The sequence below is a fragment of the Beta vulgaris genome, chromosome 6, assembly GCF_026745355.1.
Source record: "Beta vulgaris subsp. vulgaris cultivar EL10 chromosome 6, EL10.2, whole genome shotgun sequence".
NCBI classification, from domain to species: Eukaryota; Viridiplantae; Streptophyta; class Magnoliopsida; order Caryophyllales; family Amaranthaceae; genus Beta; species Beta vulgaris.
In genome coordinates, this window is record NC_079207.1 from 15478408 (window position 1) to 15493632 (window position 15225).

General features: G+C 43.4%; 1 protein-coding gene across 1 annotated transcript; it reads right to left on the reverse strand.

Annotated features, from left to right (window-relative positions):
- Positions 1 to 1177: 1177 nt before the first annotated feature.
- On the reverse strand, positions 1178 to 15225 carry LOC125498186 (uncharacterized). The gene is made up of 4 exons (XM_057395683.1): positions 15019 to 15225; positions 14220 to 14613; positions 13900 to 14099; positions 1178 to 1312 (listed from the first exon to the last, which is right to left on the reverse strand). The coding sequence occupies exons 1-4, from the start codon at positions 15094 to 15096 to the stop codon at positions 1178 to 1180; spliced, it is 807 nt and encodes a 268-aa protein (XP_057251666.1). The 5' UTR covers positions 15097 to 15225.

Here is a 15225-nt window from a genome sequence, read left to right on the forward strand (position 1 = left end):
ATGAGCAGTGAAGTATTAGAAGTCACATGTCAGAACAAGCAATAATATTACCAAAGTCCAAACGCCACAGCTTGCCAGTCACCACCTTCAATAGCCGGCTCACCGTCGCGGTACCACGGCTCCACAAGTGGGTGAGAATTGACAAAGTATTTGAAATTACATTGTTAAAAGAATTTGCATGGATGATGATGCGTCTCCCTTCACATTTCGATTGTATTTGCTTACTTATATAATACTAGCCGCATAAGCACGCGATGCGTGCGTCGACAATATTATGTACGAATAGGCATATATTTTTATAATCTAAAATTATTTTGGTGGTAATTTAAATTATTGAGGTTTTTGTAGATGTTAGTATCTTCTTGAACTAAAAGTGACCTATTTTTAACTGTTAAAAAATTTTGGTCAAGATTTAATAATTCTTTGTCAGCAGCTTTAGTATAATTCTTTAGCGATTGTAGATGTTAATAAACCATATTGTTTAAACTTTGTAAATACAAAGTATTATGTTGTCAGGATATATCACTAACTTTTTTTTAATTGAAGATTCTAATTAATTTTGTGAATTGATTGTGTCAATCTAGTCAAGTTATTAATGGTGATTGCATATTCCATTTTGACTTATTCCATATGGCAAGTTGCATTGATTCTCATTTTTAAATTTATTATAAAAAATGTTGTTTTAGATTTTAAGAGGGTATTTTAGTCATTTCAAATGGGGACACCACACCTCCTCCCTTGGCTTATATAATAGAGATTGGGACAAAAAATTTTGTCTGGTATGATTTTCCCCCTCTAACATTGATTTCTTGTTGGAAATATAGAAAGTAAATTAGTGGAGAAGGCAAAGAGTCATTGAATACTTGCAAGCACAATATGGGAAGTCATTGAAAACGGAAGAGGGTGAATTAATTGCTTGATTGTAGTTAATAATTTTTTGTTCTTCAATTTTATTTTTTTTAAAATTTTGGGCCCCTTTCTGCGCTGGGCCCTAGGCAGCCGCACCTTCAAACTACCCTCAGGACCGGGCCTGGACATCAAGAGAACGTACGAGGACTAGAATAAATCCACAAGCAAAAATGAAAGGCTACAATAATTTGCTAAATCATGAGCCATACCTACCCCTTGGCGACCTACCTTTTGCGACCTACACCACTGCATGGTGCTACCTAACTTTCTAATATCCGAGATCAGGTGTAGAACAGAGATATCCCGTTGGCAGGGTGACTTCAGAAGATGTATCAATTGCGCTGAGTCTGTCAATATTAGGATACTTACTCTTTGTTTCCATGTCACGAATATAAACCCTAAACTATCGAAAGTTGTTAATATTCATAAACAAGAAAAGTTATCTTAAGTGTGAATGAATAGAGCTAGTGCTTGCTCAATATGCAAATAATACACAATCCGAGTAGTAAATTATCACATAAATATAACTGTTACTATTTTTGCACAGTTTTTGACATAAAAAGAATGATTAAAAAACAAAATGACTGCAATATTGAGTGTTACATGTTGGAGTTAAGGTTTGGAAAAGCCTTGGCTTCTTTTTGTTGCTTGTCCCACATTGCTTGTGGGAGGGAATTTCTCCTTGTTTATATATTCCCTCCCTCCTTCCTTACATTGAGTTGGTACTTGAGATGCTTTTGTGGTTGGATGTCATGGTTGGTTTGGGCTTGCTATCACACACGCGCGCGCGTGCCGCCCGCCCGGACCGGGCCAGGGCCATGGGCCATGGGCTTTGGGGAATAATATTAACTAAAATTTTGGACCCGGGACTGAGCGCGTGCGTGACGGTTTTGTGACTGTTGGAGATTTGTAACGGTCGGTTTGACCGTTACAGGATTGATGGCAATCCCTTAATTCCGACCATTTATTGTCGTCCGTTTTTGGCCTGATTTTCTTGTATAAAATTAGTGCCTTCTGATCAGTTAAACACACAAAAAAAAATCACTCTCTTCTTCCTTCTCTTCTCTTCTCTCTTTTTCCTGGGTTTTCGTGCTTTTCTCTAAAGCTCAGTCTACTAGTGGTGGCATACTTAGCTATTGTGTTAACCTTGGGGAGCTTCCGGCCAAGTCGATAACCACCATTGTCGGGCCGTAATTGCTTTCAAGTCAGGTCTCCTACACGGCACAGTCTTGAAAGTTACTTTTCTGCTTTGCGATCTCTTTCTAACAATTTGAAAGCAATTAATATTTGCAATGGCGAAAGTTCAAAATCCATGGCTCATCTGTCCAAGCTTGAGTCCCTTGATGGAAACAATTATAAACGCTGGGCTCAGAAGCTGCTTATGTTTTTCGACAATTGGAATTGACTAGTTTGTTCAATGATGTCCACTCTATTCGACTTCTGTTGATTCATTCTTCTGCTCTTATTAAGCAGAATGAGATGCTAATTTTAAAATATGAAAAAGATAATAAACATGTTCGTTTCCATCTCCTTAATCTGATGACTAATAATCTGTTTGATTTATTTATGGTTCATAAGTCATCTAAACTGATTTGGGAGGCCCTTGAGAAAAAATATGGGGCTGATGATGCTGGGAAACAGAAGTATGTTGTAGGAAAGTGGCTGTCTTTCCAAATGGTTGATGACAAACCTGTCATGGACCAAGTTCATGTCTAGAAATTTATGTGCTGATGTTTAAATGAGGACATGAAAATCTGTGAGGTTTTCCAGGCTAATGTTTTGCTGGAAAAATTTCCTCCTTCCTGGAGGGAGTTCCGTAACAATCTGAAACATAGGAAAGAGTTCCTGTCTCTTCAGGAACTAATCAGTCATATGAGGATTGAAGAGGCCAACCGAATCAAGGATAATCAGGACTCAATTCTTGTCAATGTTACCAAAGCTAATCTGGTGGAATCTGCTGCTGCGTCAGTTCTGATAAGTTCAAGGTAAGGGCAAGAAGGTTTCAACAAGGTAAGAAGCAAGGAAAAGTGAACAAACCAAGTGGTAAGATTCAAAAGAGACTTTTGTGCTATGTTTGTGGAAAGCCTGATCATAAGGCTTACCAATGTCCTCAACGCCAAGGTCTGTCCAAAAAGAAACTCCTCAAGCTAACCTTGCTGTTTCGATATGTTATTGTCTGTGGTTGTTGAAGCAAATCTGGTCGAAAATCGTTCTGACTGGATTCTGGACACCGGGGCTTCAAGGCATTTCTGTTCGAACAAGGAGCTGCTCCATGACTTCCAGGATGCAACAGAAGGTGAGTGCGTCTACATGGGGAATGCAGCAACTGCTGGAGTGCTTGGACAAGGAAAGGTCACTCTAAAACTTACCTCTGGAAAAACCCTCTCCCTTTCAAATGTCTTGTATGTTCCTACTATGCGTCGTAACCTAGTGTTTGGTGCCTTGTTAAACAAAGCTGGTTTGAGGCTGACAAGGTTGTAATGACTCGTGGTGGGGAATTTGTGGGGAAAGGGTATCTGAGTGGGGGTTTGTTTATTTTAAATGTTGCTTCTTCTGTTCCTGCTATTAATAAAACTGTTTGTGGTTCTGCTTATATTGCTGAGTCTTTAAATTTATGGCATGGTAGATTAGGACATGTGAATGTTGCTTCTATTAAGAGACTAAGGACCTTAGATTGATTCCTAATCTGTCCTCAACGAGTTTTCTAAGTGTCCTGTTTGTGTTTAAGCAAAATTTACTAAGAAACCTTGCAAAACTGTGACTCAAAGGACCACCCAACTTCTAGAATTGGTTCATACAGACTTAGCTGACTTTCAGAACACTAGAAGTAGAGGAGGAAAATTCTGGTATATTTCCTTTGTTGATGATTACTCGAGGTTCACTAAGTTATACCTTCTTAAGACCAAAAGTGAGGCAGGGGAAGCTTTTTGAAGTATAAGGCCGAGGTAGAAAACCAACTTGATAGGAAAATCAAGAGGGTTAGGTCTGATAGGGGTAGAGAATATGAGAACTTCTTTGGAATGACCATTGTGAGAAATTGGGATCATTCATGAACTTAGTGCTCCTTATGTACCCAACAAAATGGTATAGCTGAAAGGAAAAATAGGTCCTTGAAAAATATGATGAATGCTATGCTTGTAAGTTCTGGGTTGCCTGATGAAATGGGGGGGAAGCTGTTCTTTCAGCTTGTCATGTTCTTAACCGAGTTCCTCACAAAAGTTAGATAAGACCCCTTATGAGCTATGGAAGGGTTATCCTCCAAACTTGAGTTTTCTAGAGTGTGGGGGTGTCTAGCCAAAGTTGGGCTTCCTGACATAAAAAGTCAAACATGGACCTAAGACTTTTGATGCTGTGTTTCATTGGTTATGCTCATGCTGCTATAGATTCATGTCTTTGAGTGATAGGTCTATCTGTGAGTACAGAGATGCTGAGTTTTTTGAACATGTTTTTCCTTTGAAAAAAGGTGATGTTGCATCTGTGCCTTCTTGTTCTTCTCCTGCTGTTGATTTATCTACTTGTTCTACGCATATGTGTTCTACCTACTAGTGATATTCCTGCTGATTTGACTTTGAGTAGTAGTTCAGTTGACATGCATGCTAGTAGTTCTCTGTGTAGATGAGCCTAGGAGAAGTAAGAGACCTAGAGTAGCAAAAGACTTTGGTTCTGATTTTGTTACTGCTTTTCTATCTGAAAGTTCTTGTGTTGACTTGTTGAGTGATGAACTAGTTTATGCTTTCATGATAGAAGAGGACCCAAAGACCTTTGATGAGGCAATGAGATCTGTGGATGCCAGTTTTTGGAAAGAGGCCATTAAGAGCGAGTTAGATTCCATAGTGTCTAACTCTACTTGGGAGTTAACTGACTTACCTAAGGGATCAAAGACCATAGATAGTAAATGGATCTTTAAAAAGAAGTTGAGACCTGATGGAACTATTGAGAGGTTTAAAGCTAGGCTTGTCATCAGGGGCTTCACTCAGAGGAAAGGACTAGATTACTTTGACACTTATTCTCCTGTGACTAAGATCACCATTAGGACCCTGCTTGCTCTTGCTGCTATTCATGACTTAGTTATACATCAGATGGATGTTAAGACTGCTTTCCTGAATGGTGACTTAGAGGAGGAGATTTACATGTCTCAACCTGAGGGTTTCGTGGTGCTAGGTCAAGAAGATAAAGTGTGCAAGTTGAGGAAGTCCTTATATGGTCTCAAACAAGCACCAAAACAATGGTATGAAAAATTTGATAGTACTTTGTGTCAAATGGTTTCATTGTAAACAACTCTGATTCTTGTGTTTATTCAAAATTGATAGGATCAGATTGTGTGATTATATGTCTTTATGTGGATGACATGCTGATTTTTGGTAACAACTTAAAGGTGGTTAATGATACTAAACTTTTTTGTCTTAAAATTTGAGATGAAAGATTTGGGGAAGCTGATGTGATTTTAGGAGTCAGACTTAAGAGAGTCTCCGGTCGCATTTCCCTTAGCAGTCTCATTATGTGGAAAAGGTGCTTAAAAAGTTTAATTCCTTTGATGTTGTTCCAGTGAGTTCTCCCTATGATTCTAGTATTCATTTGACCAAGAACTTAGGTGAAAGTGTCTCTCAAAGTGAATATGCGAAAATCATAGGTAGTTTGATGTACCTCATGAACTGTACTCGACCTGACATAGCTTATGCAGTGAGTAGACTTAGTAGATATACCCATAACCCTAGTTGTTGTAGCCTAAAAAATAAACGGCTCTGGTACTGACACGTGGTCTCATCTGAGCCCTACAAGTGGCATACATGCAGGGGAATAAAAGTACAAAAGGGCCTGAAGGTGACAGGCCTAAAAGTACGTTTCTCTGGAAACGTACTAAAAAGACCTTCTTCTGGCCCCAAAAACTGTACTTAGGCCCAGCAAGTCTGATTTACACCTTTATATGAAAGTGAGGTGTACTGACCAGTTAACAGCTGCCACGTGTCCCAAAACTTTGATTAGCCAATCAGATGCTCCCAAATTAGGGTGACATCAAGGCACAGCAGTCATTTCAAACAGTATAAATAGTCCTTGATTTCAGGGTGAAAGGTACGTTTTCAGGGCATAGTACTGTTACTCTGTCATAAATTCTTCTCTCTCTCTCTACTTTCTCTCTCTAAAAGTTCCTTTACATCCCTGATATCTGACTTAAGCATCGGAGGGGGAAATACCACCCAAACCTCCAGGGTGGGTCCCTTTTTGTGCAGGTTGCTGGTCAGGAGTTTTCTTCAGGATTTGAACCAATCATTGTTGCACAAGTCTCTAGTTCTAAGAATCCATCTTTGGGAGTTGTGATATAAATTGCTAGTTTTACACTACATAACATTTGGCGCCGTCTGTGGGGAGACGCAACAATGACGGACTGTCACTCTTCGAATGTGGCAACGGAACAGAAGTTTTAGAGTTCAGGTGGATGATACCGTTGATGACGAGAGGCCACCTCGAGGCAGGGATCAGGGCCATGCTGCCGTTCACCTCGAGGGTAGGACTGTAACTCCAGTCATCCAAGAAAATCTTGACCGTCCAGTGACTGCTGGTCATTTGGAAAATTGTTAAATGACTTCCAGGCCAGGATGGCCGCTGTTATGGAAGAGCAGATTAAGAACAACATGCTATTTTTTCAGATGAGTCCGAGAGAAGAGGCAGCTGCGCCACTTAAAGGGCGATCCCAAGAGGGTCGTCCAGGACCTAGTCGGCCACCTCGGCCAGAATTGACTAAGCCGCCTTCCAAAGGAAAGCAGCCGGCAGTCAGTGATTCTAGGAGGAAGATGGACTGGAAGCTGGTGGTCCGTCCAGCAGATAATATCCCTCCTACTGGTCACATGATGGAGACTGATGCTCGGGAGTACTTGGAGGCCAAGAGGGCGGCAGCGCAGACGTTCAGCCTCTGGCTCCACGCCATATATGAAGGATCCGTCCTTAAGGCTCCCGTCCAGACAGTGGTGCGAAGCCGTGGTCCATCGGCTTTCCAGCCCAGGCAAGAGAAGACAGTTCTGCAGCCTATGGTGTACAGGCGTCAAGCCTTAGCTAACACCTCATCTAATCCGGTTTTGAAAGAGTACCGTCAGGAGCACATACCCATTGAGGGGCAGGTGGCGGCACTCCAGATCAATTGGCCCACTCCTTTCTCGGTCAGGATCATGGAGTCCCCTCCTTTCCCAAAGGTTAAGCTCCCTACCATTGATCCTTTTGACGGAACTACTGATCCGGACGATCACCTATCAGCTTACAAGCATCAGATGTATGTCCAAGGGGTGGACGATGCTACTTGGTGTAAGAATTTCCCAGCTACTTTGAAAGGAGTAGCGCAAAAATGGTTCAACAACTTACCCCTAATTCAGTGAATAATTTTACTGAACTTAGTATTCTGTTCACCAGTCACTTTGTGGCTAATCGGCAAGAACAGAAAACAAGCATGCACCTAGGTAAGGTCATCCAAGGTCCTAAGGAAGCCTTGAGAGGTTATGTGAAGAGGTTTAATCTGGAGGCGTTGCAGATCCAAGATTTGAATGCGGGTGTGGCTTTGACGCCTTCATCAGAGGTCTAAGACCAGGAAGTTTTAAGTTTGATTTGGTGAAAAGAAAATCACTACTTTGACGGAAGCACTGAGGGAGGCTGAAGCATTCATTCATGCCACAGAGGTCTGTGCTGAGGCAAAACAGCCAGAAGTGAAGAAAGTGGAAGAGGCTGTTCAGCCAAAAAAGAATCCGCCCAAGAAGGCTGAGACTTGGGCCATGACTACTATGACCACCTCGTCCAAGAGAAGTAGGCGGTCGAGCCGGCGGCCTCTGTTGAACCAATAGAGTTCAACAAAGATCAATATTCCATTTTGATGGAAATAAAAGATCAGCATGAGCTAAAGGCGCCGGCCGAGATGAAGACGCCTTATCGTAACAGGGACAAGAGCAAGTATTGTCACTTTCACAAAGATTGTGGACATGAAACCAATGAATGCAAGCATTTGAAGCGAGCACTAGAAGAGTTGGCTCGAAAAGGAAAGATGAACAATTACCTACCCTCGTCAGGAAGGAAGTTTCAGAAAAGGGATAACCGTCAAGGAAGAAAAATGGACGGAGATAGCACGGATGAGATGTAGTGATGGTCATCTCAGGAGGATTTGCAGCTGGAGGTCCGACAAATCGCGGCCACAAAAACTATTTGAGGGAACTCAGCCAGGTTATGCTCACCAACCAGGCCGAGTCTGATCCTTTTCCAAAAATAGTGGTCAGCGAGTTGGACCGGGGGAATATTAGGACGCCTCATGATGACCCGCTGGTTGTGGAAATGAAGATTGCCAATCTAAGGGTTAGGCGAATTTTGATTGACACTGGGAGCTCAACTGACATCATCAGTGCTGATTGTTTGTCTCGTTTAAAGTTTGACAAAAACGATTTGATGCCGGTAAATCATCCTATAATTGGTTTTGGCGGCGGGGTCATACACCCTATGGGGACGTCACCTTGCCGTCAGAGTTGGAGAAAAAGATGCGGCCAGGACGTTTTTGTGAAATTTTTGGTAGTACGAGACTTGACAGCTTATAATGTCATTCTCGGGCGACCTACCTTAAATCACATCAAGGCCGTCATTGTGACCCATTTAATGCTGATGAAGTTTGAGTGCGATGGTGGGAAGATTGGATCTCTTTATGGAGACCAGCAAGCTGCCAGAGAATGCTATCTCACCACACTCAAACCATCATCTTGGAAGGAAAAAGCAGAGTGTCCAAGGGCACAAGGAGATGATTCGGCCAAAAAAGTTAAAGGCCAGATTAGTGAGCTTAAGGAGGAAATTGAGAAGGTTCAGGAGTCGCCTTTTCCTGAAAGCACTCCGTCCATGCTTTTGCCTAGCAAGAAGAGAAAGTGTTTGGCTTTAAGGAAGAAAAACATTCATCTGAGATAATGGCTATAATGAGTCTGGGACTAGAACGTCCAGACCTGTGGAAAGTCCAGTAGAGATCTGCTTGAATCCAGAACGTCCGGAAAGGACATTGAAAATTGGATCAGTTTTGAGGACGGAATTCAGGACGCCTTGGTTGCGTTGCTGCGAGAATTTGAAGATGTGTTTGCCTATGCTGTAGAGGAGATGCCTGGGATAGACCCTGAGGTGGCTGTCCATAAGCTCAACATTGAGCCGGGGCAAAAGCCTATTCGGCAGAAGAAGAGGCATCTGGGGCCGGCCAGAAATAAGGCCGTTGACGAAGAAGTTCAAAAGTTGCTCAAATCTAAATTCATCCGGGAAACATACTACCCAGATTGGGTAGCAAATGTTGTGATGGTTCCAAAGCCGAATGGCACTTGGAGGATGTGCGTTGATTATACAGATTTGAACAAGGCTGTCCTAAGGACAGCTTCCCGTTGCCAAAAATAGATCGTCTGGTTGATTCTACGGCCGGCCATGCCCTACTGAGCTTTATGGATGCCTACTCTGGCTTCCATCAGATTCCTATGTGGCCGGATGATCAAGATAAGACTTCTTTCATTACTGAGAAAGGGCTGTATGGATGGCTCAGGATGCCTTTCGGCCTAAGAAACGCTCCGGCTACATTTCAGAGGCTCATTAATACAGTATTTCAGCCGCAGCTCGGCCGAAATATGGAAGCTTATATAGACGACATGATCGTCAAGAGTAAAGAGGAGAAAGATCATCTGGACGATCTGAGGGAAACCTTCCTCACCTTGAGAAAATTCAAGTTGAAGCTTAATCCGCAAAAATGTGTGTTCGGCGTAGTTGCTGGGAAATTTCTGGGATTTTTGGTTGATCAGAGAGGGATTGAGGCAAATCCCGACAAAATTCAGGCTATTATGAATATGTCTTCGCCGTCCAAAGTCAAAGAAGTTCAGAGGTTGACGGGCTGTTTGGCTGCTCTTGGACGGTTTCTCTCAAAATCAGGGGACAAATGTCACCATTTCTTTGCTACCATCAAGAAAAATGCCAAGTTTGAATGGTCAGATGAAGCTGAAGTAGCGCTTCAGCAAGTAAAAGATCATCTTCGGCAGCTGCCTAGGCTGATCAGTCCGGCCGAAGGAGAGAGGTTGTATGTGTATCTGGCTGTATCACCCTTCGCGGTAAGTGCAGTCCTTTGGCTGAAAGAGAATCGGTGCAAATACCCGTATATTTTGTGAGCCATGTGCTTAAAGATGCTGAGAACAGATATTCTACCATCGAGAAATTCGGCCTGGCCTTGCTGATGGCAGCCGGAAGTTAAGACCTTACTTCTTAGCTCACAGCATCCTTGTATATACAGATCAGCCGCTTAGGCAAGTGTTGCATAAGATGGATGCCTCTGGCCGAATGCTAAAATGGGCTGTTGAGCTGAATATGTTTGATTTAACATTTGAGCCTAGAAAGGCAATCAAGGGCCAGGCTTTGGCTGACTTTATTGTAGAGCTTACTCGGCCTACGATAGAAAGCGTCCAAGATCCAGCAGCAGGAAGGCGTCATTGGACCCTTATGGTGGACGGATCCTCAACTGCCAACGGATGTGGGGCAGGAATCATTTTTCAATCTCCAGAAGGGGATAAGTTTGAATATGCTATGAAATTCAAGTTCCAGGCGTCCAATAATGAGGCAGAGTATGAAGCTCTCTTAGCCGGCATAAAAATGTGTAAAGCGGCTGGGGCCCTGGAAATTGAGGCTAAGACCGACTCTCTGCTGGTTGTCAGTCAGGTCAATGGTGAGTTTGAATGCAAGGAGGCGTCCATGAGCAAGTATATGAATTTGGTCAAGGATGAGATCAAGTCTTTAAAGAGGTTCGTCCTAGACAGGTGCCCAGATCAGAAAACCATCAAGCTGATGCCCTCTCTAAACTGGCCAGCTCGGCTGAAGGAGATGTTCCTAGAACAGTCTTTTGGGAGGTGAAGGCGGCCAAGAGCATTGAGGCCGGAGAAGTACTGTTTCTCAGCCGAGATGATGAGTGGATGAGTCCTATCATTGAGTTCAAGAAGACGGCCGTCGCCTCTTGATCCCATTAAGGCCAAGTATGTGAGGCTAGGGACAAGTGGTTTGAGTTGTGGAATGGGACCTTATACAAAAAATCCTATAATCGGCCTCTTCTCAAGTGCATCAGCCGAAAGGAAGGTCTGGACGTTTTGAAGGAGTTGCATGAGGGAGCTTGTGCTTCTCACATTGGAGGAAGAGCTTTGGCAGAAAGGGCTCTCAGGACGGGCTACTTTTGGCCGACCTTAAAAGAAGATGCACTCCTCTATGCCAAGAAGTGTGATAGTTGCCAAAAGCATGGTAATATCCATCAAAAGCCGTCCAATTACTGACGCCCATTCTCTTTCCTCTTCCCTTTGCTAAATGGGGGATGGACATTCTTGGGCCTTTTCCTGTTGCTGCCGGCCAGAAGAAATTTGTAATAGTAGCTGTAGACTACTTTACAAAATGGGTTGAAGCTGAAGCATTAAGGGGCATCACCACCAAGATGTCAAAGGGTTCATCTGGAAGAACTTGATTACAAGGTTTGGCATGCCCCAGTCCATCGTCTTTGATAATGGGCCGCAATTTGAAACGCCCAAGCTTCGTCAATGGTTGGCCGATCAAGGAGTTAAGGCTCACTTTGCAGCAGTAGCTCATCCACAGGCTAATGGGCAAGTAGAGGCCTTTAACAAGATCCTTTCGGCCGGAATAAAAAAGAAGTTAGACAATGCAAAGGGGCTTTGGGTAGAAGAATTGCAGCTGGTCTTATGGTCAATTAGGACGACGGCCAAGAATTCCACAGGAGAGACTCCTTTATGATGGTTTATGGTTCTGAGGCTGTCCTTCCTATTGAAGTTGAGGAACCCACCTTAAGAGTAATGATGTACTCAGAAGATGCTAACTGGGCAGCTCTTAGGACGGCTTTGGACTTAGTTCCTGAAGTCAGGGGCAATGCTCTGCTGAGGATGCAACTATATAAGTTAGAATGGCTAGAGACTTCAACAAAAGAGTTGCTAGACGTCCACTAAAGATGGGAGATCTCGTCCTCAGAAAGATGGAAGCGGTCGGCCGAGCAAAGAGTTAGGCAAGCTTACTCCTAACTGGGAAGGACCCTATAAGATAATCGAAGTCGTTCAGAATGGTACCTTTCGTCTCGAAGGATTGGACGGACGTCCTATTCCTAGGACGTGGAATTCTGACACTTTGAAGAAATACTTTGTTTAGAGCACCCAGCTAAATTGTAATCTTTTCCTAATGCATTACAATGAAAAAGTAGAATGTAGACATGTACCTTGACTATCCGTCAAGCAAACTTCATATAATACAATTCTACTTCTCTATGACTTTGTTTTAATTGTTTGCTTAAGTTACATACTAACGTCAAAAGCTAACTAATTTTCCAAAGCAAAAAGACAAGCACCTTTCATTGGGAGTGCGGCTGAACATGTTATCATTCTTAAACGGATAAAACATGTCAGATTTGGCCGATTGTTTTCTTAAAGAGTTAAACATCTCCTGAACAAGGTCGGCTGGAAATAAGACGCCTTAGTAAAGGCATCTTACTGTCCGTCCAAAAGCCACAAAACTTCAAAATAACAACCTTAGTAAAGGAACAAGTTATTTTATGATTTCACAAAGATGGACGAGGTTTTCCGAAGAATCAGTTCGTCCAACTATCATTCAGACGAGTTGCTCTCCAAAGAGGCAGCCCGTCAGAATATTAGCCTGGACGAGTTGCTTCTGGCATAAAACGCTCGTCCTAGTTGTTTAAAAATTATCTTCTTAACTCCTTCTTGAACAGGGAAAAGTTATAAAAACTCTTCGTCCAAGAAGGGGGGCATATAGGGACATAATTTATAAAATGGCTAAGTCTTTGTCCAAAGACGAACGACACCCAGGGTCTGGCCGAGCAAACTTTTATACTTAAAATCCAAAAAGTAAAAGCAAGTCTTTGCTTGAGCATCTGGTTATGAACGTCCAGAAAAGAGCTACTGAGTCAGATCAGAATGATTGACGAGATTATTTATACTTGGCTTTAATGATAGTACTAGAAGAAATCGGCCAAAAGAGTTGATTAGACCAGCCAAATATTAAGACGAATTACTTTTATACTTGAACATTGATGAAGTTGTAAGTATAATCGGCCAAAATGTTATGACGAACTACTTTTGTACTTGGTATAATCATGGAATTGTAAGACAATGCGTCCAAAACAGTAAAGCATAGAACAACAGAGATTGAAAAAGTTAGCTTCCCATAAATATAAAAAGATGATTACAACCTAAATTCATCTAAGTACAAAAGGGGAAAAGTTACAAGTGGCTCACAGCCAGATACAACAAAAGAACTAGGCGGCAGGAGGATCGTTGTCCTCTTCGTCCTGGGCCTCTGCATTGTCCTCTCCCTCTTCATCCTCAGAGGATTCTTCAAAGACGGGAGGTTCTGCTTTAGTTATGGTGGCCTTATGCAGGCTTCTTGGAATTCCAGCCGACGAGCATATCTGGGGATATCCTCCTCCTCGGCCATCATCTCAAAAGCCTTCACCGCCCATTCTTTTGAGGTATCTATGATGGTGTTCATAGCCTCTTTGGCGCCGGCAATTGTCTCTGCAACCTCAGTTCGAAGGGCTTGGTTTTTGACCTTCAGGACGAGGTTTTCCTTGAAGAAATCGGCAGCCATAGTCATGGCTGAATTCCTCTCGTCCGTCAGAACACGTTCCAACGAAGCCCGTTCGTCTATCATCTCCGTCAACCGAAGTAGATAGACTTTGATCTGAGATTCCAGCTCAGCCGACCTTTTTTCCAAAGCAACTTTGGTTTGCTGGTGCAACACCTCTTGCTCGGAAATGACGAACTGAGCATGGTCGGCGCGCAGTTACATCATGGACGAGCTTTTTATTCTCTTTTCTGAGCTCCTTCGCCCAGTCTTCTGTTATCATGCTGCGAGCAAAAAGCTGAAAACATAAAAGGATAGGGCATGTCAGGACGGATAATAAAAAAGTAAATGAAGACCAAGTAAAAAGCATAAGCGTCCGAAGAGGAAAGAATGTACCTCGGCAGCAAGCTGAGACATGTAGCCTACATGCCCAGACGATGCTCCCCTTAACCCCTTGATATAAGTTTCGGGAAAGCACTTGAACAGCTCCGTCTTGAGCTTCTCACGATCAGACGACGACATCTTTCCAAAGGCTGGAGAAGATTCATCGTCAGAGAGGCTAGGGGAGCCGACAACAGCAGGACCCTTCCCTTTATCTGAAAGGTTAGACTCGTCAGTACACCTGATGGGAATAACCACGGTCTGTTTGTTGGACGGACTCATCGGACGCCCGCCAACCCGTAGTGTTCTAACTACGTTGGAATAGTAGGACTCACCAGAAGAACGGGAAGCCGTCCTATAAGCGGCCGGCATCTGGCCTACCAGTTGGGCCACTGGCCCAGAAAAGGCGGATCCGTCCACAGCCGCGTCCGGCTTGGAAGATTGTTCAGCGTCGTCCAGAATGACAACCTCGTCAGGTTGCGAAGAATCGGGTTGCTCAGCCGGACCAGTATAGGCCACCAGGGCTCGAGAGTCAACTTCAGCTGGCTCCTCTTTGGTCTCCTCCTTGGCCGGAAGGTCGATCACGACCTTGGGAACCGGCCGAGTGGTCTTCTTCCTCTTAGCAGTAAAACCCTTTGCCTTTTTTGAGGGAGGGGCTTCACTGGTGCCTGCTGGCCGTTTCTTTGCAGCGGCTTTCTCGGCCAGAGCTTTTGAAGTTGGGGCATTTTTCTGAAAAAGATTGGAATGCTCGTCAAGATATCAATCAGGACGAATTGATCCTCAAATAAGCAACTCGTCCAACACTATTCTAGACGGACTGCCCCTCGAAGAGGCAAACCGTCAAGATATCAACCAGGACGGGTTGCTGTTCAGATGAGTAACTCGTCCTATGCTACTCCAGACGGACTGTCCTCCTAAGAGGCAAGCCGTCAAGAATTCAACCTAGCCGAGTTGCTTCTTGGGAAGTTAGCTCGTCCTGTGTTTCTCTGGACGAATTGCCCCATGGGTAGACAAGTCGTCCAGGCACCATCTTGACGGGTTACCCTCCAAAGTAGCAGACCGGCCGGCAAAAAAAAAAAAAAAAAAAAAAAAAAAAAAAACAAACAAAAATATGAATACATATACAAAGCTCACCAAGGTGTCGGCCCTCTTTTCGGCACCTGACTTGCTGTACTCCTTCCATAGAGTGTCCGCGAATCTGGATGAGCTCATATCTCCTATCCAAGACTTCCTGAGCTTGCTCCTGGCTGAATCTGAAAGAGAGAAACAAATGTTGGACGAATGATAATTAAGTCTAGAAATTTGTACTTGGAAGATTCTCAGTTGATATACCTCTGTCCT